The sequence below is a fragment of the Triturus cristatus genome, chromosome 12 (genome assembly GCF_964204655.1).
Source record: "Triturus cristatus chromosome 12, aTriCri1.1, whole genome shotgun sequence".
Lineage (NCBI taxonomy): Eukaryota > Metazoa > Chordata > Amphibia > Caudata > Salamandridae > Triturus > Triturus cristatus.
This window is the reverse complement of record NC_140595.1, coordinates 614,367,305-614,392,111: the sequence shown is the minus strand read 5'-3', so window position 1 is coordinate 614,392,111 and position 24,807 is coordinate 614,367,305. Positions and strand designations below refer to the sequence as shown.

Sequence of the window (24,807 nt, the reverse complement as noted above, 5' to 3'; positions counted from 1 at the left end):
ATTTACACCAGACCTGCAAAAGGCACTTCCTTGACCTTATGGCTACCTCTCTGCCAAATTTCAAGTAATTCTGTTCAGCCGTTCGGGCTGTAGCTGTGTCTAAAGGTCCTATGGAAAAATGCATGGGGAAAACGCGTTTTGGGACCCCCCTTTTATCTCGGCCCCCGCTTGACGAATCCCCCCGAGACTTTCAGGGTAGGAGCGTAGCGTAGCGCCCCACCTATTTTGAGAAATTCGCGAGGATTCGTCGACCGGCGCCAAAGTTATTCAAAATAGAATGTTGCGGATTTCCTATGGAAAAGGGGTCCTAACTATAACTACCTACTGGCGACCGCCAGTAGGTAATATATATATATAGAGATAGATAGATAGATAGATAGATAGATAGATAGATAGATAGATAGATAGATAGATAGATAGATAGATAGATAGATAGATAGATAGATAGATAGATAGATAGATAGATAGATAGATAGATAGATAGATAGATAGATAGATAGATAGATAGATAGATAGATAGATAGATAGACACAAAGAAGTGATTTTGACTGCATAGCAGGCGGTGGGAAGAAGCCGGTCCCTAGCGCACAGCAAACTAGATGGTTTGAACTTTCCTGCACCCGGCATTCTCCATGTTCTAAACACAAGTGCCCAGAATTCTGAGCTGGACTTGCTGTGGGAGCATTGGGTTCTTTCGGATGTGCAATTGCCACGCAATAAGTGGCCCAAGGACCGAAGGTTACTCTATTGACTCACTGGAACTCTCCAAGCCATCACAGTCCACCGAATCTTAACGGGGAGTAAACTTAATTAAACCACAAGTCTTTAGTGATGAAACAGCAGCAGGGGCACAGTCTGGCTCTCCTCCAAGGTTACAGTAGATTCGATATAATAGGAGACTTTACAACTAGATTACTGAGATCACCACCAAGAAATTCTAAACTAAATTGGAAAATATGGCAACCTCCATGATGCTTCACCATCGGCAAAAAACGAAAGATTGACAACAACCCTAACCATTGCTTGGTGAGTTTGCTTACCTTAAAGGAAAGTCTTTCTTCACCTGTGATTTTTATTTTGCCACAATCAAATGTGACCTATAAACATGAAAGTATACAGAGTGAATAAGGAGACTTTCGTAGCAAAACACAGATTTCTGATTTGTCTTCTCAGGTGAACAGAATGAAGATGTTTTTAGGTAACCCTTACTACTTGTGCTTCGTTTCTAAAGGCTCTCTGTTGTGCATGAGCAGAGAATTGAGACACCGGAAGATAAAGTAACCATCCGAGAGATAAGCAATTATGATGAATTGGGGAATCCAGGATTAACCCCTTCAGTGCCCGCCCCTTTCCCCGCCCTGTGCCGCGCCTTTCATTAGCGGGCGGGGTCTATGACGAGCTGGACTCGTCATGGGCACAGCGCAACCGCGGCCCATGACGAGTCCAGCTCGTCATGGGCACTGAAGGGGTTAACAATCAGGCTTCTGGTTCCAAAGTTAGCATGTTATCTGTTGGTGTACCAGAAGATTGTTGGTAGAAGATCATCGGATATAAACATTGTGTCCTAAATATTGTCTACAAAAACAAGGAGTCAACCTTTAGCTCTGATGGCATTAACTGAATAGCCCAGGGTCTGTTGTATTTCCATTTGTCTGTAGGCTCTGTGGTGTTTTCATTTGTCTGTAGGCTTTTGGTGTTTCCATTTGTCTGAGGGCTCTGTGGTGTTTTCCTTTGTCTGTAGGCTCTGTGGTGTTTTCATTTGTCTGTGGGCTCTGTGGTGTTTCCATTTGTCTGTGGTGCTCTATGGTGTCCTGACAAGCATTCTACATCACACATAGAAAGTGCCTCTTGGGGTTGTTTTTGTGCAGTGAGTTATTTCTTCCTGCACAAAAAAGAATCCCACCTGTAACGCAGACATCTTTGCACAATGGTGCAAGGGTGTCTCCTTTGGTGCTTATACATGGAGAGGTACAAAAGGGGGTGGTGATGGATGGAGCATCAGAACCAATCAAACACTCACACCCAGTCCAACCAGTCCAATCAAACACTCACACCCAGATTTGCATATGGCCATGTCTGAACTGGGGTGGCAGAGTGGGCTAAAGAACGGTGATGGATTAAACCCAGATCAGTTGACTGGGGGTGAGTGCTTGCAATGTTCAACACTCCGTCCATCATTTCCTTTGGTTTTTGCTTTATACATGGAGAGAGCAGAAGTCATTGTAAATATAGTGCATTTCTGCTCTCTCCCTTTAATGTACTGCAACGCAGCAAGTTCCCTTGCGGTGCTGTGTTGCATGAAATATTGAATATGGCCATCAATGTTTAGATGGTAAACGGTTTAAGATTTGTGAGGCAACAAGTAAGGAAAGGCTAATGCAGCTGTATACTTTTACCAGACATATTAAAGTAGCCATCTCCACTAAGCAGAGGTGTTTGTGGTTTGTCATGCCGTCTAGCCTAACCATTGTAGGTGCAGGAACAGTTTCGCATCAGATGCATCTGCCTGCTGTATACTGTTCATACAGTGTTTTGAGAAGTTTTTTTTTTTTATAAATGTTTTTATTGGTATTTTTATACGTAGAAACATAAAACATATGCTCAATCATCGCTTTCTCGGTACAGGGTAGCAGCCCCACCTGGTTATGTTGTTGGTATAGTTGGTTAACACAATTTCTGCAAGGTTGCCCTCCTATCTACTGTCCTAGAGAAAGGAGAAGGAGGGAGTGAGAGGGGGGAAAAGTGGAAGATCAAGATGGGAAGGAAAGAGGGAAGCACACCTGAAGTTTTAACAATCTTTGTTGCTCTCCTTTTTTATGTGTAAGAACTGGCAATCCTTATAAAAATACAGACAAACATGTATATAAATTATGTGCTTCTGTGCTTTTATTACACAAAATGCAGTGGTATAAAAACGCATATATCACAGGGAATCGTTCGATATATGGATATATTTCACAGTTGCCTACGAAATACTGATTTTTATCAACGTAATGACCCTAAACCACTCGGTAAAACTTTAACATTCCCGGGACTACTAGTGTTACCTACATTTTGTTGCAAAATATGAAAATTATGCTATTTATTCTTTCGAATATTCTTTTCATCGATTTGTGCTAGAATTTTTTTTGGGGTGAAATCTTCAAATTTTACTGATCATTAAATCCATAATTGTTTCGTAAATACAGCAGCCTGTTAACTAAGAGACCATGACATAAACATTTTTTCTAGCTAACTCCTCCAAAATATACATGCACAATAAAAATAAATACACAACGGGTAACGTGTAATATGGTCTAATATTTCCACCTGGGGATTCTGGTGACATTTACAGACCACTCTGCCTCCGGCCTCATTGTTTATGCTGCCACCAGAACCCCTTTCTGTGTAATTGTTTATTTGGAGGGAAAAGCAGCATATTCAGTGTTAAAAACTCGAGAGGTTGTCACTCTTTACGTGTACTCGGTCATCCGAAGCATCATTTGCAAGTGTGCATCTCTGGCCCCTATTACTGCTCGACAGGCTACAGGAGTTTAGGAGGCACTAGAACACTCTTAATATGTAAACTAACTAATACTTCATTTCTATACAATTTAAAAAGATGTAGCTCAGTTTTTTGATGGATCGGCAGCATTCCTAGCTTGTTCGAGTTTTGCTGGTGAAATAGCGTCAATTTCCACGTAAATATTTTAAACCTCTATATTTATATGTTCTCTGCCTCTCTCCTACAAGCATTAATTTATAAACCACTAATAGGTGCATGTGTTGTGGTAACAACATGAACCTTTATTCTATGTGTCTCTGGATTGTTTCAGCCGCATGACACCCCTCTGTATGAATGCATTAGATGTATCTCCCCTTTACTGACATGAACCCTGGCTTTTATAGTTCTGTTATCACTTCTCTCTCCATCATAGTGTGAGAGATCTCAAATCTGGCTACTGTTTTTTCCTTCATACTTTATACAAGTTGTCTCTTGCTGCTAAGGACTCCATTGCTCCTTTGTGGTCTTGAATGTGGCATTCTGCAAACTGATTGGTTTGTTTTCTGGGTCCCCTCATCCATCCACGCCGTTGCACCTTTTTAGGGTGCTACGTATGTGCCTCAGGATTGAACATCACTGATGTAGCAACACAGCCAAGAGCCCTAGTGCAAGCCAAGAAGATTGGCCTCATAGCCATGGTTTCCTAGGAAGAAACAGTCCATAATTGGGGTCCAGTAGGCTCACCAGACCCCGGTGCTACTGCACCTGCTGCGCCATTGATAGCTAGGTCCCTGGTACATGTGATTTTCTGGAGACTGTGTATGGGTTTAAGATATTCCTTTTCCTTTCGCCTCTCTGGCTCAGCCTCGTGCAATGCGTTTTCCAGAGTGGTCCTCTGCCCACCCTGATGCCATGTGTGGACCAGAAGTGTCACAGGACATGAGGCACCAGCGAAAGTGTCTGCTGCTATCAGATGTTTACAGGATCACTTCTGCCCGAGACGCGCGAGCTCAAAGATCAAGAAGCACCACAACCTTAGGTCATTTCCTGCCCATAATTGCTGTTTAATAACCAGTGTCATTTCCAATATTTTACTGTAATTGGTGTCATCAGTGATAAAAGATGCTCTTTGCTTTCAAATGACATGTTCCAAGGCCGTGTCCCTTTGTAAACAGCCCCCGCCTTCCATCGTCTGTAATTAGGGATGACTTTGCTGTGTTTGTCCTTGGATAATGTCACGCTCAGCCCTTCTACCCAGTGGCTGCTGTTAATGAATACTCTGGCCCTGGTGCAATTGCCAAGGTGTGGTTGTTTGTCAGAACTGGAAGACATCATGAGCAAAGATCTGAAGTTCATGGGCCATCATGGAGGTTGTGCCTAGCTTGCTGGGCATGTGAGTTCATGTTTGAGGTATGTGTGTTGACCTTATCTTTGATTATCTGATAAGATAATGTCAGATTGGGGGCGGTGTTAGCCTCAAGAATGCATGAGGCAATGTGCCCCTAACAAAGTCAGTTTAGACAATAAAACGGGCAGTGTAATACATGGAATTAGAGACGAATAAAAGTCAGAAACTATGAAGGTTTATTACAAGTTAAAAATTCATTACAGAAGGCATAAATCTAGTTAACCAATATAGAAACTAAGCATAAGACTCAATCAAATGCAGTATAAAGTCTGACAAAATATTCTAAACAAGAGACAAGCTGACCTGGATGTGCTCTCAAAGCAACAAGGTGATGTGAACCTCCCAGGCCCCCAGGAAGGACTTCTTTTATAACAAGCATTTGCAATGCAATAGGTCTCGCCTTTGGGACCTTATATGTATTTAGCTATGCAGCACATTAGCCAGGGTGCTGAAACATTTACTGTTCTTTAACATGGAGGGGAAATAAGCACCAAAATGCGTGACACGCCAGGTATGGGAACACATGGAGAGAAATATTGTCTTTCAGCGAGGAATGGTATAGTCCAAAGCTCTGTTTTTAATATAAAATCGGGGCCTTCGGTGGTTATATCACTGAAAATATAAGATTTGAAAAAAATATTTTTGTCTACGGGTGCTCATGGAAGAAAATTTCTATGGACTGGAATCCAGAGAATGCTAAAGTGATTCTGCTATTTTACTGACCTCTGCTGGTCGTTTTCTATTAAGAAAGTTAAATAGAGGCAGTTGAACAGAAAACAAAGTCCCTAAGCGGAAGCAGACAAGTCCTAGGGCTGATCTCCAGAGCCCATAAAGTACATACAGATATAAGTATATACTAAAGTATATACAAGATGTCTCGAAAGATCGACTTAATAAAATACACAATGAAAATCATGTAGTCAGCACAAAATGAACTAGATATTTCATAGATCAACCAATCACAGTAGAGCAACATACGACTATATCAAACTAAAAGAATTGTAATGAATCCCAATTTAAAATGAGATCAACGGATGTGACAGTACAAATCCAGTTACACACAAGCAGTGACAAACTCATGCAATGAATAGACCCACTGAGGCAGACAGGAGAGGTCTTGAACATTAACACTTACTTCTGTAAGGGAAGCGTCCCATGGAGCTCTTCGAGTACAGCGTCTCAACACAGAATTTCATTAGTGCACATTTTACTTTGCACGATGGGAGGAGAAATCAAAACATGAACGCACAAAAATACAAAATTCAGTCAGCCTTTACTTAGGCATAGATTGGCCATGCCTGGAAAATACATTTATATAAAGTGCAGTAAAATCATTTTAATGCAAAATGTTCATGATGCTAAGCACACATTATATATTGATATATGATCAAAATACCCCCCACGGGTGCAACAGTTCATGATATACTGAGGTAGCTTGGTTTGTGACTTTATATCCAGTCAGGGTGAGTGTGGTATAAGGCAAGGAAGTGGAACTGAAATATTTTGTAAGGTTCAATACTCTTTTTGTTTTTTAAATAAATACCTGCTGAGGACTCCATATTTTCTCAGGGGGTTGTCGCTGCCCTACACTTTGCCATGTTTGCCGAATACCAAAGAAGGTAAATCTTCATTCCACCTCAGGCTTCTTTCTTCCGCCACCCTACACTTCCTGTGTCTTTAACTCAGTTTTGCAGGATCTTCTTTATCCCTTATTTCTGACTTTGCCACTATTTTCTTCTTTCTCCCCTTTCTGCCCTTTTCTCTGTTGCTCTGGGTCAAAGTCCAATGATAAAAATGAAGTCCTGTCACCCATCACTCGCAACCAGCAGCACAAATTAAAACACTGGTAAGATCACACGCTGTGTAGGTTAGTAAAGGTGGTTTGGGGGTCCCTTCCTGACTGTGAGCTACAATTATCACCAGCAACTGAGAGGACCCTGAAGGACACTACATTCACCCTTAAGCTCTTGTCTGTTCCACATCCCACCACAGTGAAATATTGGTGGCAGCTTTCACCACCAGATGATTAAATGGATTAGAATGTTTGCTGTTCACCCTTTCTCTGTAACAAGATCACTATGTCCAGACATTTTTCAAAAAGGCAAATATCAGTATTGGGTAAAATATAAAGTGCAAATAGAAACTAATATGAAAAACAAAAACAGTACACAAAGATGAGACAGCTTATAATTGACTTTCAGTGAGATTAAGAAGTTCAAACTCCGGTACAAAAAATAAATCAGTCATCCCAAGCACAAAGCTGCAACTCGTCCTGTCCCGGGAGCCGACTGGCTGCCAGTATCCCATCTCCAATGTGGTTTAGTTCAGGTTGCTCTTCAGTCCAGTTTCAAGCTTGGCCAGGTATGCCAGCTGAATCAAGAGGAGTGAGACATTTCATTTTTTGATCTCCCAGGCTGCTATTATCAGCTTGTGATCATTCTCTTTGGGTACAGCTGCCAATCCAGAATGTAGGGCCCGAGGCTGCCAACTACAAGCAGCCACTTTTAGTGGCCAACTCCGTCATGTATCGAAAAACTGTTCACGACATCAAGAGGTATGCTCAATTACTCATATACAAATCAAACTCACTGCCTCTTCATTCCACATGAGAATTCATTCTTAGTTTTCCCAGTTGAGAATCCTCATTTTCTGTCTTATGTGCATCAAGTAAATGGTATTCACTTTTGGGAGATTTAAGCACCAATTTCCTCTTTCTTCAAATCACCCTTCTTTGCGGCGTGTAGTAAGAAATGTGTTCCCCTCCAAGATCACACAAATAAATGAATTATAATGAGGGCATTCCTTAAAATCAAAGAAGCACATATAAAATGCAGTTTATAGTTGTAGTCAAAGTTGTATAGTAGGGATCTTTGATTGGCGCTTAGAATCTCTCAGGCTGGACTATGTGTAGGAGTTGTTTGGAGATTCCAGTGTAGATGGTGTTGCCAGACTCCCTACTGTCCAGAACACAGCCGCAAGACTCATACCCAACCTCCCACGCTGCACCCACATCACACTACACTTTAGGAAGCTTTACCTGCTCCCCATTCACAGGTGCGATCAATTCAAACTTCTCACGCACACATACAAAGCCCTACACAACACAGGACCAGAGTACCTGAACAGCCGCATACACTGTTTCATCAACCAACCGGGCACCTTTGCTCGGCCTCACTCTCACTCGCACACATTCCCCACATCCACAAAAGCAAAACTGGAGGTCGCTTATTCTCCTACATCACACCCAAAACATAGAAGCAACATACCCCAACACATCTGATCCCCCTCCTAACTTGAGTTTCGGTTTTGTCTCCATTGAGCTTAAGACACGACTGGTCCATCCATGTGGCCACAGTTTCCAAACAGGATTCTAGGTTGGCTGGCAGATTCGGCGAATGTTTTAACGCTACCACTAGCTGTGTGTCTTCCACGTAAGTAATGATATGGATCCCATATGGCAGGACTAACTCGGCAAGAGGTTTTAGGTAGATGTTAAATAGGGTGGGGCTTAGTGAAGAACCCTGGGGTACTCCACAAGTAAGTGACACACGCTTGGAAGTGTTGTTGCCCTTGAATACCTGAAACGATCTATCCTTTAGAAAGGACTTAATCCATGCCGTGACATTGCATGAGCCTTCCACCATTCTGAGTCTGTCGAAAAGGATGTTGTAGTTGACAGTATCGAATGCGGAGCTCAAGTCAAGTAGGATGATGGCCACCACACCTCCCTGGTCAGAGATTTTCCCAGATTCCTCCACTACTGCTAACAGTGCCGTTTCCGTGCCATGGTTTGGTCAGAAACCTGTCTGAAAGGTATGCAGTAGGGAGTGGGTTTCTAAGAACTCCAAGATCATTTTTTTGACATATTTCTCTAGTATTTTGCTAGTCCCAGGGAGAAGCGAGACCAAACGATAGTTACCCCATAACTCAGGATTGAGGTTAGGGTATTTTAACAGTGCTCATCTCAAACAAGGTGCAAAATCGTAGTATTTAGCGCTACATAAAACAGGTTAATATGTTGCTGACATAGCAAATGAGGATATATATGTGTGTGTGTTTACACTACAAAATATATAGAACTCTTCAGAGTGGTTCAGTTGAGGACTAGAGGGCAAGAAGATTAGACATATGGTATCTGCACTGATGGAAACTATTTGGAAATCAGGTGAATGGTAAACCCAAATGGATGCTTTTGAAAAAGAGGCCTGCGAATGTAAAAAGCATGTTGTGCTACCGCTGGCACCAAGATGTTCCACACTGCAAATTGATTATTTGACAGTAGGGGGCAAGACCACAGTTAATTGTTCAGTGGGGCCCTCTCAAACGTCCTAGCAACCTCAACATAGTGTTAGGGATGGCAATATAAGAGTGATCAGTTGTTTCATGATCATGTACATTTTCATATATGTATACCTTCTTCTGAATGTATCGACTGATGCATATTTGATACTGGTACTGATCCAGACTCATAGGGTTACCCAAATCAGCTCAGTTGCATTTTCATAAGACATCAGGGTGTATATACTTGTTGGACGACCATTGCGAGTAGCTATGTCTCTGAGGTGTACGGATAGTATTTGCATGGTTACTTCTGGAGTTGGCTAGCTTATATTTCAAGGTACTCTTGCATTGAGGGCTGTACTTGTATAAGATACTAGTTGTGTAGCATAGTAGCAGGGCATACACAATATGGTTAACTGATTAATATACTCATTGGCTGGAACAATGCAGTGGGTGTGAGATGTAGGTGTGATCAAAGCATATAATGCTTGATGCCTTGTACTGGAAATGCAATATGATTCTGCAGTGTCAATCACCATAGATGTGTAGTGTTTTATTAGGAAACCATGTTACCATTCAGGGACTAATCCAGAGTGGAAATGAATGTTTAGGTAAGCCATAGAGTGTGCTTTAATGTGTGATCTTGTTACCACAGTTGGATAGTTGGTGAAACACAAGATGGAAAACATCCATGGTGCGTTTCCATTGTTCCTCTTCTCTCAGGCTGAGGGGTGTGGCATTCCAGGGTCAGTCCTGGGTGGAAATCAGTGACACACAATGTAGAAGGCATTATCCAATGGTAGATGAGAACTTCCTGGCTGATGTCATATGTACACCTTTATGTTTCTTAAAATACCCCTTGTTATGTCAGTTTGTATGGTCCTGTAGATCCATAATGTTAACATTTAATGGCCAATGCAATTCAATTAAACACTGCTGCTGGCGTTCAAGTGGTTTCTTGTTGATCCACTGTGTGTCATAGGCTGTTTATGTGATGTCAAGTGGTGTTTAGGGGGGGGAGGTGCTTTTGAGTCCTCAGTGAAGAAGGATGCTTTGATATGAATGTAACTCTTGTGAGCTGAAGATCAGTTAGGATTCTGGTCCTTTGAGAGTGGCTGTAGTTAGAAGGGCTGTAGATGCACTCCGGCCTCCAGGAGAAAGTTCCCATTATTATGGGTACCAAGGACATATCTTACACCAGCTTCCCTGACATTCCATACTTCAAAGCCACCCATTCTTTTGGCCTGGCATGAAATTATGTATTAAAGAGGAGAAAAGTGCAAGAAAAAGCAACTTGTGTCACACATCTAATCCTTTACATGTTTTAATTCTCCTCTTTTTCAGACACAATGACCTCCCATGGCAGCTGTTGTCAAAGTTTAACAACAAGATGAGTGTGGTGGACCTGTACACACTCGACCGTACTCACACAAACATCCCAAAGCTGAAAGAGGGTTACGTTGGAGCGCAGGTATGGTATACTAACGAGAAAAGCATATGAGAGGGTAGATGCATGGGGCAAAAGTGAAAGGGGGCTGTACATAGAAGCTGCTGTTATTTTTTAACTGAGTCCCCTGCACATCACTGTTGAGGTAAATATTCCTTATCCCTCAAATTATTTTGTCCCCTTCATAGATTATTTTCTACTTCATAAACCTGTTTATTAGGTTAAGTATTTTCCAATGAAATGAACATGTTGCGTTGTCTCCTTCAGAAAGCTCTTGGGCACTTAAATCTATGGTATGTTGTGAGGGTTCACAAATTGATCTTCTCGAGTTTGTTTCATCAAACATTTGTTCCCTGAACGGCGGTGGGGTAATGGTTTAAAATCCATGGAGTCAACACTTTAAAATGGGAGCACAATGTGGTCAAAGCAGAGGTATTTTTGAAGATTTGATCATGGAAAAGATAAAGGTTGACCTGGAAGCAGTGAAGCAAGGTCATACGCATGTTAAATGTGACTGACTGGAGCAAGAGAAGTGGAGCACTGTTTGTGACCTGAAATTGTACATTTGGTTCTGCTTTGAGCGCAATCTATAAGCGTTCTCCTGCCGTTCACACTCAATGTTGTCTTGAGGTTTTATGCTTAGCAGGAGACTTGTTAGAAGCAATAGGACAACAAACTGCTACTAGTCAAGCCTCTGTCATTTAGAGCAGGTCTGAGCGCCAGCTTGTGATCATGAAGGCAGCATGAAATGCACTCTTTGGAGCAGACCTAACCTTTTTCCCAGCCGCCTCTAACCTAGGGTTGGAATTGTGGCAAAACATTTTGCTATTTGTGGTAGAATGTATGTTCTAGAATGTATGTCTTAAGCGTTCACTTCTTGAGGTTCTGGCAGTGACCGGTATGTCAGTTAGTGCCAGGACATCAGGAGAGCTGGACGTGCCGTTTTGTGGGCGCTACATTTTGGAATGAAGCTTACATTTCCTTACCACTACGGGTGAAGACCCTCACTACACTGTTACTAACGTTTGATTAGACAGTTTGCGGAGGTATAGGGTACTAAGTAGTATATTTACAAAGGACAGTAATACTTTATGATCTGAGTTTTTTATGGATAGAAAAAACCTCAAGAATGTTCTGACCTGCAAGTTGGAGCTGGGAGTAAAGGGACAGCAAGGCTAGCCATTTCGGTGTCCAGGAAAATACAGGCACTCACGCTCATTATGGACTTTCCTGATGTTGATGTCAGTGCCTCCAGTCTGTGTCATAATCTTCATATCATCATTGCTTAGTAAACAGATTTGCTCTTCAAGCAAAATTAGTTCATTTTGGCAACATACACTCCTACACTTCAGACCCAATGCTGTCCTTTCATATTTTATATTTTAACAAGGTAAACACCCATAGTAAGTCTAGATCAGCAAAAATATTATTTGAATATTTAAGGATTTAGGTCCTATACTCTTTTAAGAGTCACTTAATGAGCGGCTACCAATGGCAAGGCTTGGCGAGTTGCATCTTGATATCAATTAATCAATCAGGGAGTTTTAAGCACGCTACTCACCCGTGAGGGTCTCAAGGTGCTGGGGGAGGAGGGAAGCAACTCCAATCAGTCGAAGAGCCAGGTCTTTAGGGTCTTCCTGAAGATATGCAGGGTGGCGGCGCGTCTGATGTCGATCGGAAGCTCGTTCCCGGTCTTGGCAGCGATGGAGGAGAAGGATCTTCCACGGGTTCTTGCTCTGGGGATGCGAAGGGGTTCGGACGAGGGTGAGGTCGGCAGATTGGAGGTTCCTCTTGGGTACGCGGAAGGAGATTCTATTGTTGAGATATTGGGGTCCGGTATTGTGGAGGCATTTGTAGGCATGGGTGAGTATCTTGAAAATTGCTCTCTTCTCGCCTGGGAACCAGTGGAGGTTGTGCAGGTATTGGGTGATGTGTTTGTGTCGAGGTATGCCAAGGACGAGTCTGGCTACGGTGTTCTGTATGGTCTGCAGTTTGTGGAGTAGAGACTTGTTGATCCCAGCATAGAGGGCGTTTCGGTAGTCCAGTCTGCTGGTTATGAGTGTGTGGGTAATGGTCTTTCTTGATTCGGGGGGGGGATACATTTGAAGGTCTTCCAGAGGATGCAGAGGGTGTTGAAGCAGGTGGAGGTGACGACATTGACCGGTTGGGTCATGGAGAGGGAGGAGTCAAGTACGATGCCGCAGTTTTGGGCATGATCTGTTGGGGTGGGGGGCTGCGAGGTGACTCTGAACATGAGGTTTGTATGCAAGTAAACAGACCAGCTTAGTCAGAAAAGTTGAGATGAGGAGCAGGGCAGCACAGGGCTACCTCTACAGGGACCACATTCCATTTTTAATTCTATATGAAATTCACTACTGTTGATATGTTATTATTCCACTGCTTTGTTTGTTTTGTTTTTATTTGAGCTCTATTCCTTTTTTGTGATTGTTCCGTGTTATTGAAATATATTGTGAGGCAGTCTTATGTCCTTAGGTGAGGTTTACACTTTTCTCCCATCTTGTGTCTCCCCTCTCTGTTTTAGTTTTGGGCTGCCTACGTCCCCTGTGACACCCAGGGGAAAGATGCTGTGAAGCGCACCTTAGAACAGATTGACATCATTCATCGGATGTGTGAAAAATACCCTCTTCACTTCCAGTGTGTTCAGAGCAGCACAGGTGGGTTTTGAGGAACACTATTTCAGAGCTACCAGCTGGCATAAGTTGATCTCGCACTAAAGCAAAGAAACTACCAAATGACTGGAATCTGGGTTCTAAGGGACGGGAATACATTAACAATTTCTGACAAACTGCACCTATCAATCAATCAATCAAACTATACTTATAAGGTGCGACATACCACCCGTGAGGGTATCCAGGCGCTGGGCTGACAGTTTCCATCAAAGAGTCAGGTCTTGAATCCCTTCCTAAAGTCTGCCAATGAGGGTAATGTTCGAAGGTGGAGGGGAACGGCGTTCCAGGATATGGTGGCACAGTGGGAGAAGCATCGTCCTTCAGTGCAGCAGCGGTGAAAGCACAGTGTCTGTGCGTGGGCGAGCGAAGTGGAGGTTTCTGGGTGGCTGGTGGAAGTTTTAGGTGGTGGTTCATATATGCTGGTCCCTGGTCGGGGAGGACTTTGTAGGTGTGGGTCAGAAGCTTGAAATGGCATCTCTTCTGGACGGGGAGCCAGTGGAGGTCTCTCAAGTGCTGGGAAATGTGGGTCCTTTTGGGCAAGTTGAGGATAAGTCTGGCTGCTGCGTTCTGGATCATCTGGAATCTTCTCATGAGTGTGCCAGTGGTGACTGAATAGAGTGCCTTGCCGGAGTACAAACAGCTGGTGATGAGGGCCTGCTTCACTGTTTTTCTGGTGCAGGTGGGCACATTTGAAAATTCTGCAGAGCATGTGGAAGCAGGCGGAGGAGACGGTGTTGCCCTGTCATTTCATGGAGAATTTGCTGTCTAGGATGAAGCTGAGGTTTTGGGCGTGATCTTTCGGAGTGGGGGTGAATCCGAGTTCCGATGGCCACCAAGAGTCGTTCCAGAGGGAGGTGTGGCTGCCAGAGATCAGTACTTCAGTTTTGTCCGTGTTGAGTTTCAGGCAGTTGTCTTTCATCCAGGCTGAGACGTTTTTCATGCAGTTGTGAAAGTTATTTTTTTATTGTAGTGGGGTCTGCTGAGAGTGAGAGGACGAGCTGCGTTTTGTCGGCGTAGGAGATGATGTTGATGTCATGGGCTCATACGATGACTGCTAGTGGTGTCATGTAGATGTTGAAGAGGGTGGGACTGATGGACGAGCCTTGCGGGATGCTGCAGGTGGTGTGCTTTGGCTGTGAGATAAAGGGAGGGAGACGGATCTACTGTGGGTGCCCTGAGAGAAAGGATGCCATCCATCTAAGAGCATCATCTTTGATTTCCGCTCTGGTGCAGTCACTTGTGTGGTGGGAGACGGTGTCAAAGACAGCGGAGAGGTCGAGAAGGATCAGGACGGATGAGTCCCCTCTGCCGCGTAGGGTACGGATGATGTCTGTCCCGGCAATCAGGGCCATTTGGTGCTGTGGTTAGCTCCGAATCCTGATTGGGAGGGGTCTAAAAGGTTGTTTCACTCCAGGTGTTTCGGTGAGTTGGAGGTTGAAGGACTTTGGCGGGAAATGGGAGCAGCAAGATGGAGTAATAGTTCTGGAGGTCATTGGGGTTTGCTGAGGGTTTCTTGAGGAGGGATCAGACCTCTGAGATATAATGTAGGTTGGACATGAGATGGAAGAAAAAATCAAGGGAACAAAGTGATGGAAGCATTAAGTACTGTGGGATGAGGAGGTTGGTTTAGTTGTCCTTTCCTCAGGCAATGAAGAAGGAAATTTCTCCCAGTAGCTAGAGTGCCACCATGCACAGGATACTATACATGAAAGGTGTCAAGTGCCTCCTTCAGAGAGCCACAGGTAGACGGTAACTCCCACAAAGAAGAAAAACCTAATTGGCAATTTTGTAAGTCTTGATTGAAGATGAAGATTGGATTGAAGTTTTGCTGTTCGATAAGGGGACCTTGTTGTGCTGCCTTCATTTGACATTGGACTGTACAGCAGAAGGCATAGCGACACATTGTACAGGGCGGCCGATGCCCTAGTTGCTACACCCTTCTTTTCTCTTGTTTTTCTTCTTCTGTTTCCTCTTTCTCTACTCTTGTTTCCTTGGATCTTTATTCTTTATTTAGCTATCTTTGGTGTGTGAAGGCTCTGTCCTTTGCTTTTTCTACCTTGGGGTTGGCGTAACATTTACGTTTTTAACTATTTGTAAGAGGGTGAAATACCTCTCCTGCCCTACTATTGAGTGCTTGTCCAGTTGACATGTTTTTTTACAATCACTGGGGGCGGAGGAGGAGGCTGGATGGGGTGTTTGCATGGGTGTTATTTTGTGGTTGTTTATTGATTTTGTTCAGGTATTTACAGAGGAACACATACGCATGATTCCTGTTACCCGGGCGGGAGGTGGCATGGTCTTGGTTATACTACCACTTGGCGATGCAGGGTATGGGGGCGCGGTGCTCAGTTATGTCCTGCAATGTAATATGGGCCAGGTAACAAGGTGAAGCGTGCCTGGTGACACACTACATTAGTAGTCTCATACCTGATGGGGTTTTCCCTCAGGAGACCCATTTATTGGGGACCCAGTGCCATTTTGTGGGTAGGGAGGCCTACACTTTGTTAGCCCACACAAGGTTCACCACTGGATCATGGGGGGGTGGCCATACTGATAAAACAAAAAGGACTCCGTTTCAGGTTATACGGATGTGGATGGATCAATATAGGAGTTATGTTGGAGGGCAGACACTATGGGGACGGACGTCAGTTACTCTGGTTAGTGTGGGTGCACCTTCTCATCTTCAGGCGTCTATGCTGGAGAAGGTGGCGGATATACTTTTGAAGGCCAACTCCGCCCTACATATCACAGGCGGTGATTTCAATTAAGTTATGGTCCCGGTGGCAGACCACTCGGTGTGCCTGTGGATGCCCTGGATGGTACCCCACTGGCACGATTTGTGGATTCATTATGGCTCTCTGATTTGTGGCAGCAGTAACACCCGGTGGCAAGGGAATATTCCTCCTTTCCTGGGACACATAACGTCTTTTCCAGGGTGGACTACATCTTTGCCCTGGCTGGCGAGGTGGCCAATGTAGATAGGGCAGATTTCCTGGCACACGGTCTCTCGGACCATTCACCTCTCTGGGTAACAATAAGTAGGAGGGGCTCTTGGTGGCCTGCAGGATGGAAACTTAATATGTGGGACCTGAGGGATCCAGAAGTCGCCCGGGAGTTATGGGTCAACTCAGAACTTTACTTTAAGGAGAATAAGGGGTTGATGGATTCGGCAGTGGTGCTTTAGGTGGCTTATAAGGCCTGTCCGGAGCAACAAGGTGCAGAATATAGTGGCATGCAACAAACAAAGCCATGGAGGAATTAGAAGGCCTTGAACACCAGTTTAAAGACCTTGAGGGGTCCCCTGGGGACAGATCCGCAGGTAATCTGTACATTGGAGGTGCTGCGGAGGGAATATCGGGCCTTGGCACAGAGGGAGGTGCATAGGCAATTGTTGGCTACGCAGCATTGACAGAATGACGCGGGGATAAAATGGGTAAGCTGCTTGCTTGGCTCAGTAGGTGGGAGGAGTCACAATGTGTTAAATGTGTTGATAAGACTGGCGCTCAACGAATAAAGATATCGCTGAGGTATATGCGCAGTTCTATGCCACGTGGTATGGTGCCAGACGACACTGCTTCTATAGCGGCCTACTTGGACACGGTAGACTTGCCAGCGGTCCCCACTGAAGACCGACAGTCCCTAGAAGAGGACATCATGCTTGAGGAGGTTCAGAAGGCTATCAGAAAATTAAAACCCGTGAAGGCTGAATTGCTCTACCAGGCCCCTACAGCGGTAGTGAGGGTGAATGAGGTGCTCTTCTCAACCTTCTCGATTGGGCAGGGTTTCTGGCAAGCTTGCCCCTTCTCCCCATTGCTTTTTGCTCACACTACTGATCCATTGGCTGCTCTGATTCGTTCCTGTCCTGATATTCTAGGATTCCACATTTCTGAAGCTGAAAGGGACGAGGAGAAAGTCTCATTATGTGCGGACAACATACTCCTTTATGTTACTGAACTGGCAACCACCATTCCGGATATCCTTCAAGTGTTTGAGATGTACAGAACTTACTCCAGTTTTCATGTTAGCTGGAGTAAATCAGTGCTTTGTCACCCTTTTGGATCCCTGGACCCGGCCACTCTTACCCGGACGCTCAGGGTGGAGGCTGCTGGATTTCAATATTTGGATATATTTGTGACTCCTCATAGGGAGACATGTCTGTCCAGGAACCTGGGCGGTGTGGTGTTCAACTTCCAAAATGAGGGGGAGAGGTGGCATATGCTGCCCTTCACTCTGATGGGGAGGGCGGCTGTTTTAAAATGATAACGCTCCCCAAATTGCTCTATGTCTTACAAAATACATATTAGTTGGTTACTGAGGCGATGTTCGCTAAGGTAGAGGGAGACTTGCTGGCTTTGCTGTGGGATGGCGGGCATCCTAGGATAGCGCTCAAGACCCATCAATGCAACCTATATAATGGAGGGATTGCTCTCCTGGATGTAAGGCCCATATGGTGTCTATTAATGAATAGTCTTTAGCGCCACAGGACCATTCTACTTACAGACTGAAGTGAACACAGTTACCATACGGTCTAAACTCTACTACCTGTACAGTGGGAAGGGTATTCAGACGCTACTACCAGCTACGCGGGTGGCTATGGAGGCATGGAGAAAAGCCATTAGATTTATAGGGTGGGCAGGGAAGCTGATGCGGGTGACTCCGCTCTGGGAAGGGACATGGATATGCGAAATGAAGAAACTGAAGGAGTTTGTAACCTGGGACTTGCTGGAGGACAGTGGTCTGCTGCCCTTCTCCTCCTTTCAAAGGGATTATCACGAGTTCCAACCAATACTCAAAATATGCACAGTTGTGCCATGCTTGGCAGGCAGAAGGCCTGGAGGAGTTAGACATGCTCGAGTGTGCCCTCTCAATGGCAGACTGCTCCTAGAGGAGTGACATTCTAAGACTATCTCCCTCACCTACGAAACACTCAACAACAATATGCCGGACACACTGGTTGAGTTGTGAGCTAAATGGGGGCTGCAGACTTGAGGACGTGGATTGGGAGGCACCCCTGATGCACCCAAGAAAGGTTGCCATAAAGTCCTGGTTGTGCCGGATACAACTTAAAGTACTACATCGAGTTTACTATGACAGCTGCACCGCATGAGAAGGGCGTCATCCCTGGATTTTCTGCGGTGTGGGGTGACACAGGGTATATTTGTCCATACAATCTGGAGCTGCCCAGCCATTCAGGTATACTGGTTTCATGTGGTAAGGGTGTTCAGCAAGGTGTAGGGGGAACGCATCCCTCTTGAGCCCAAATATGTCCTCTTGGGGATCTTGGAGATGTAGATGTCGCTAGGGCAAAGCTCCTCTTTCGAAATTTGGGGCTTGTAGTGGCTATATGTGATATAGCGCGTCACGGGTACTCCTGCTGTCCTGACTGTGGAAGAATGGAGGTCGGGGTTGGACAACTACATGACAGCATAAAGAGATACAGATATAAGCAGAGGTTGCTAATGCACATTTTCAAGATTTGGGGGTGTTGGAGGAAACACTATGGCCTGCAGTTCCCTGTCGCTGTGGCCGATGTTCCTACCTGATGTCTTTGTGCACGCGTCGTCTTATGAGTCATTGTTTCTTCTCCAACTGAAATATAAAACTGTGGCCTTATGACAGCCCTTTGTGAAAGGCTGCCCTGCCTGTATATACCTGCCTCCTCCTTTCTTGTAGGGAATGTCGTTGTGCTCACATTGTTCCTTGTTCTATCCAAACAAAAATAAAGATTGTATTGAAGAATAACAGCAAGGCATCAAACTTCCCTGACATCAGAGAAGAGTAAACCGCAAAGAAAACTCCAGGCAAAGCAATCCTGATGCCATTGTAGGAAATCCAAGATCACAAATCGAGAACAAAAAGAGACACAAGGAGCGAGGAATATGTCGAAAAACAGAGAACTAATGATTTGCTATGCTTCCAGCGCTTGGAAATGGTCCCTTATATATGATGCTAACAGGAACTGACCATACAGGAAGTACTCAGCCACATCTTGGATTGGGAACCTTGGGTGATGTTCAATGGGCAATCCACCATCTTGGATAGGGCTAGTATATATGGCTTAACCACACCCTTTTCTGGAAATATTGGTGTTCCCCAGCAATAGAAGAAGACCAGGTTTGACATCCTTTGGCCAGTGCAGAATTCTGAGTCTCTGCTACCACCAGGAGCACAGTGCTCCAACAGGCTCGCAGAACACCCTAGTGGGAGGTTGCGAATGGGGAAACATCAGATTGATTCAAGCGGTTTGGGCACCCAGCAACACGCCAAGTGCAACCTTTGCATATACCATGCGTCAACAGGAGCCATTTCTCATTGGCTCACAAATCGCCTCTGGTGAGTTTCCTTGTTCAATACTGGCACACTCACAACAGGATGTCCAGTTAGGAAGGAAGATGTGGTGGCTCGGTTTGTTGTATTTCTTCCAGAAAACTATGACCAAAGATTTTCAAGCAGACATTTCTTTCTCAGAATTTCCTTAAACACGCATTGAAAAATCCGACAATGTCAGTAGTTTGTACAGCGATACGTTTTTGTCTTGCACAAGCAGTGCCTTAGCTTGGACCTACAGCCAGAGCAAGGGGTGTTGGGACATTAAGCCTCTACCTGTCAGAGTTGTGGAATTCCCTTGCTACAAGAGACTGTGCCCCAAGTGAAGAACACGTAAGAGTTATTATTGGAGTATGTGTCAGTACTGTCTAATTTCCACAGGGGAGAGTTTATCCTGTACAGACAGCATGGACTTGGTTTGCTGATGAGCACTCATGTATTACATGCATAAAAATAATCAAATTTTAAATGCCAGCCATTTAAAAACTTTCCAAAAAATGCATGTAAGCCACAGAATGACTCGAATGTTAGTCTCATCTGTACCAAACACCTCAGTGGAGCATGCATATCCATCCGGGTGCAGGAGGTGAACTGACCTACATAGTAATAGAATTTACTGTAAATGTTTCACATTTTAAAAAAAATCATACCTTCCCTTGACGCTCTCGCCCTGAACAGAGCATCAGGCTTGCCTAGGCTGTGTCCTTTCTGCAGTCCTAGAGGAACACGGTTCCAGGCTATTGGCTGCCCAAATCAGATCCAGGCAATGAATCTTATTTAGTCGATCCTTAGCAGTGTATTTGCTATGTGTGTGAGGTGCCTTTAACAGTGAGAGGAAAGTGACAGGGAGAGGAAATCATCTTCAGTGTTAGATTCATCCTTGGTCTTCTCAGAATTCAGAACATGTGAGTTAGTTGTAAGTAGGCCAAAGCTCTGCACCTGCAGGATGTGGTTTCAAGAGCAGAAGAATCACAAAACGTAGACTAGTGCTTCCTAGAAAGATGCACGAGTGTCCCCTGTGAGTATGGTGATGACACGCGCCTACTATCAATCAATGGGCCAGGCCGGTGGGCGTCATCAGATATTAGTGTACAGCTCTAAACATACCAGTGGGCTATCGCTCGATCAATTTGCATAACACAGCATCAGTATGCAAAGTTTTGGTGGATGTGCACTGCTGCATGTGCTCTGTAATGGAAGCACTCTCCTTCCTGAGGACAAGATGCGACACTTGATGTAACTTCCTGGCCGAAGCCGCTCCTTATAATACTAGTACACCGGCTTTCCTATAATAGCACTGAAGAGCACCACCAAGTCAAAACTAAGTATATGTGTACCAAGGGATGAAGACGAGGTAACTGAGAAACAAGACAACAACAACTCTGTGTTGGAATGAGAGGCTGGACTGGTGGTTACCACATCAAGACAATTTATTTTCACCTTCATGACTAAATGTAATGCTTCATCTGATTTGAATTGAAAATCACAGTTCTGCCATACAGTTCTGCCCAGAGAATTTGTAAAAAAAACAAATGAACGTGTGGCAAAAAACACAATTTGCAAATTAAAGTAAATAAAGTAATGCCACAAATAAATTAATTTGTGAAAAATATTTGTGTGGGCACATCTTAGACACTAGACCACTGATTAGAAGGGTGAAAAGCTGAGATGATTATAGTATGAAATATTCAGGCCTTCGCCCACTGATAAGACGTACAATATTTAATTTGCAGAAATAAGAGATGCTTTCAGAAACAAGAAGATTGCCAGTCTGATCGGCGTAGAAGGCGGACACTCCATGGACAGCAGCTTGGGCGCTCTGCGGACCTTATATCAACTGGGGACGCGGTACATGACCCTCACCCACAGTTGTAACACTCCATGGTAAGAATCTGCACCATTTCCACATCTTCAGCTGCAATACACAGTGGCAAAATCAACCACCATGACCACACCCACAGCAATGCGAACAATGAAAAGAGCCTGCAGAACCAACACACGCTCAGCTTCAACACTCCATGTTGAGATCAGCTCCCACTAACCAGCCTACAAGTGTAAGACAACATCAGAGCTTGCACCACTACCACATGCTCCGCTACGCCTTCCATGGTAAGAGGTGCGACTATGTCCACACCCAGAGCAGTAACTCACTGTGGTAAGAGGGCCCTTCACTACCAGATGCTACATTGAAACATTCTATGGTAAGATCAGCTACCACACCTAAACATGTTACACAAAGTGGTCAGAGTGTCAGCCCTTACCTCACTGAAGCAGTAATTGACCGTGGTAAGGGCCTCTGCTGCTACCACACATACAGACGTAACTCATGAGCATCACAGTCTCTACTGCTACAACACCTATTGTGGTAGTAAATTTTAAAATAGAGCCATTTTATTTTATGACGATTACTCTTGTGCACATGCGCCCGAACCATGGTCATGACCTGGGTAGAAATAAATAATGGGCCTCAGGTCAGTTTTGGCTCGGCTGCAACCTGGGCTGCCGCCTGACAGGCCTTCTATGGTGATTTCCTCACTCCAGGTCATTACAGGCACTCTCTCCAGAGTTGAACATTTCACCTACAAATCTATGAGATCGGGGTAATCAGCTCGCTGGAAGCTAAACAGAACTACAACATAGAAAGCATTAGGTGATCACAGAAAAGTCCAGAACTGAAAACCGTGTCCATAATGACTTGAAAGGAAGTGGTCCCACCAAGCCAACAACCATTGTGGAGTCCTTCTATTATTGAATGTTTCTGCATAGATTGACAATTGGATGCCAGAGTTAAAGGAAATGACATCATGCACACTTTGACCCCTGATTGCATCATATGGATGATCACTTTTCACCACCCTTTGCCACTCAACAGCCTCCTATTTTCTGGTGAGGATATAAAGGAAGAGCCTATAGTAGAAACTACATGAGCCCTGAGACCAGGAGAACCAAAGGCAGCGCCAAAGGTGCTAAAGTACAAGCAAGGGCTGTAACTGACATCCATGAGTGATGATGAGCAGTGCGGCCAGACCTTAACCAATGTTGAACAGTGTTATATGGCTGTGGCTTACAGAGGCCAATGAGTGAAGGCAGGGCTTACAAAGAGTACAGACAGAATGTGTGTATGGTGCCAAAGAGCAGATGTACGCCCCACGCTGACTGATGATGCCGAAGTGCAGTGTCAGTGGGAAAAATATCTGTGGGTGATTAGTAAAGGCTAGAATATGCTACAAGTGCACAGGATCTCAGGAGGTTCTCCTTATGCAATGTTATTAATTGCTAAATTAAGGATGAAATACATAGGAGGGAATCCCTTAAGGCCTTGCATAGAATCCAGTGCACCAAATCAGTACCCTTCACTGTAAAAATGATTTGGTAGGGATGAATACCACTCAGTACTCCCTGAGGTGAGAAACAAAAATACTAATGACATAATTACTTCTTATAATTAGAGATGACATCATAGAATGCATACTTACCATCCTGGTACTTTATTCATACAAACTTACAAAAATATGTTATTGAAAATACAACACTTTATACAGAATTCCAATCACAGCAATATTTTTTGACTTGCGATTGTGACTTAACACTTTGTTATATTGGACAATCATAATTCATTTCCTAAACTATACAGTGCAGAGACATATTGGAGACATGAGCTGTTGATGGTACAGCCAGAAACATTTTCTTGCTAGTACTTTGGGTTACAATGTGACAGCCGACACGCGTTTCGCAGATATCCTCCTCTGTTTCCTCAGTAAACTAAACAATAAATAAATAAAAGCTATATCATATAATAATAATAATATTAAAAGGGATTCAAATACGTATTATATCGTTTTCGAATTACTATAAATCCCTTAAATCCTATATGGCTCTTTTCACAATGTTGTTTCATCCTTCTTGCAGAAGGCTCTCTACCTCCAAGCCTTGGTTGTACTCCCTTACCTTTATTCACTTATCAAGATGTCTGCCCAGATAGTCTAGTTTGAAAGTGGCACACAATATTCTAGCATGAAACAGCAATATAAATACGTCACCTGTAAAGTTCCAAAAGCAGAGTCAATATGCTTCGTCAGCAACAATCAGATTCATAGAGTTAGATCCCCAAGCATCAGATTAATAAGCTCAATGGCCTCCACTAATTGCCAATTGCCTCTTATATTATTTACTGTGTTTTCGTGAGAACGTGAGTGTGAGACCAGTTTAATTACCTAGAGGTTTATTAAAGTTTAACAGGCGTCACTGGGTTGCCATCCGCTGTAATGGATTGATGCTCACCTTTAACCCCAGCAGTTTCACCAGTGGAAAGCATCCCTTTGACAATTTTTGCTAAGTTTTTGGGGAAGAATTCATGTAGGAACTTCCCTTAGAAATCTCACTTATATAAGATTAGCAGATGACTTCATGTTACCAGGGATGCTACGCTTCAGTCGTAGGGTTTCGTTGAACCGCCTAATGAATTCTGGGAGTTGTAGTCCTAGTTCACTGCTGTTGCTCCACCTAAAAACAATCATTAGTAAAGAAATGACAACTACTGGAATCATCAACATGGAATCATCTGGTAACCTTACAATGGTAAACCAACTTATAGGGTGATTTAGAACCCATTGAAACTATCGAAAAACTGTACCCAGTCTCCACTGTACCTGAAGAAATACAAAATGGATGGATGCTGGACGAGTGCTGCCGCAAGCAGAGCTGTGCAAGGGAGTCTGAGCAGGTCCACTATATTGTAATGAAGATATACAAGGGAAACCCTACAAAACTGAATATGCAACATATATTGAGAGCACAAGAATAATCCCAATAACCACCAATACTCAACCACTGGGTTAACCACTAACCTTAGGTTCTGGAGTAGCGTGCTACTCGCTATAAAAGTACCACAGCGCCTCATCAGGGATAGTAATTGTTATATAAATGCAATTACAGTACAATACATGAGGGCAGGGATAACCTATGCCAGTACCACTGGAATTATGCAATTTTGTGGTCGCAGTTTTTTCCCATATTTATGGACATGGTCCGTGACTGGCTACCCTCCCCTCCCAGCTTCCCACACCACCTTGAAGGATTGACATAGGCAAGTTGTCTTTGGAAGGCGGGGGGTCAGGGACCCCCCGGCCGTATTTATTATACAAAACAATAAAGGATGAATATCAACATT

General features: G+C 44.0%; 1 protein-coding gene across 1 annotated transcript in view; it reads left to right on the top strand.

Annotated features, from left to right (window-relative positions):
• The window catches only part of DPEP1 (dipeptidase 1), a 159,320-nt gene that overhangs the window by 35,835 nt on the left and 98,678 nt on the right, over window positions 1-24,807 (top strand). The window contains exons 2-4 of the mRNA XM_085637794.1: window positions 10,518-10,644; window positions 13,163-13,295; window positions 21,371-21,521. Coding sequence (XP_085493920.1) covers window positions 10,518-10,644; window positions 13,163-13,295; window positions 21,371-21,521 — 411 coding nt within the window. The remainder of the gene's footprint in view (window positions 1-10,517; window positions 10,645-13,162; window positions 13,296-21,370; window positions 21,522-24,807) is intronic.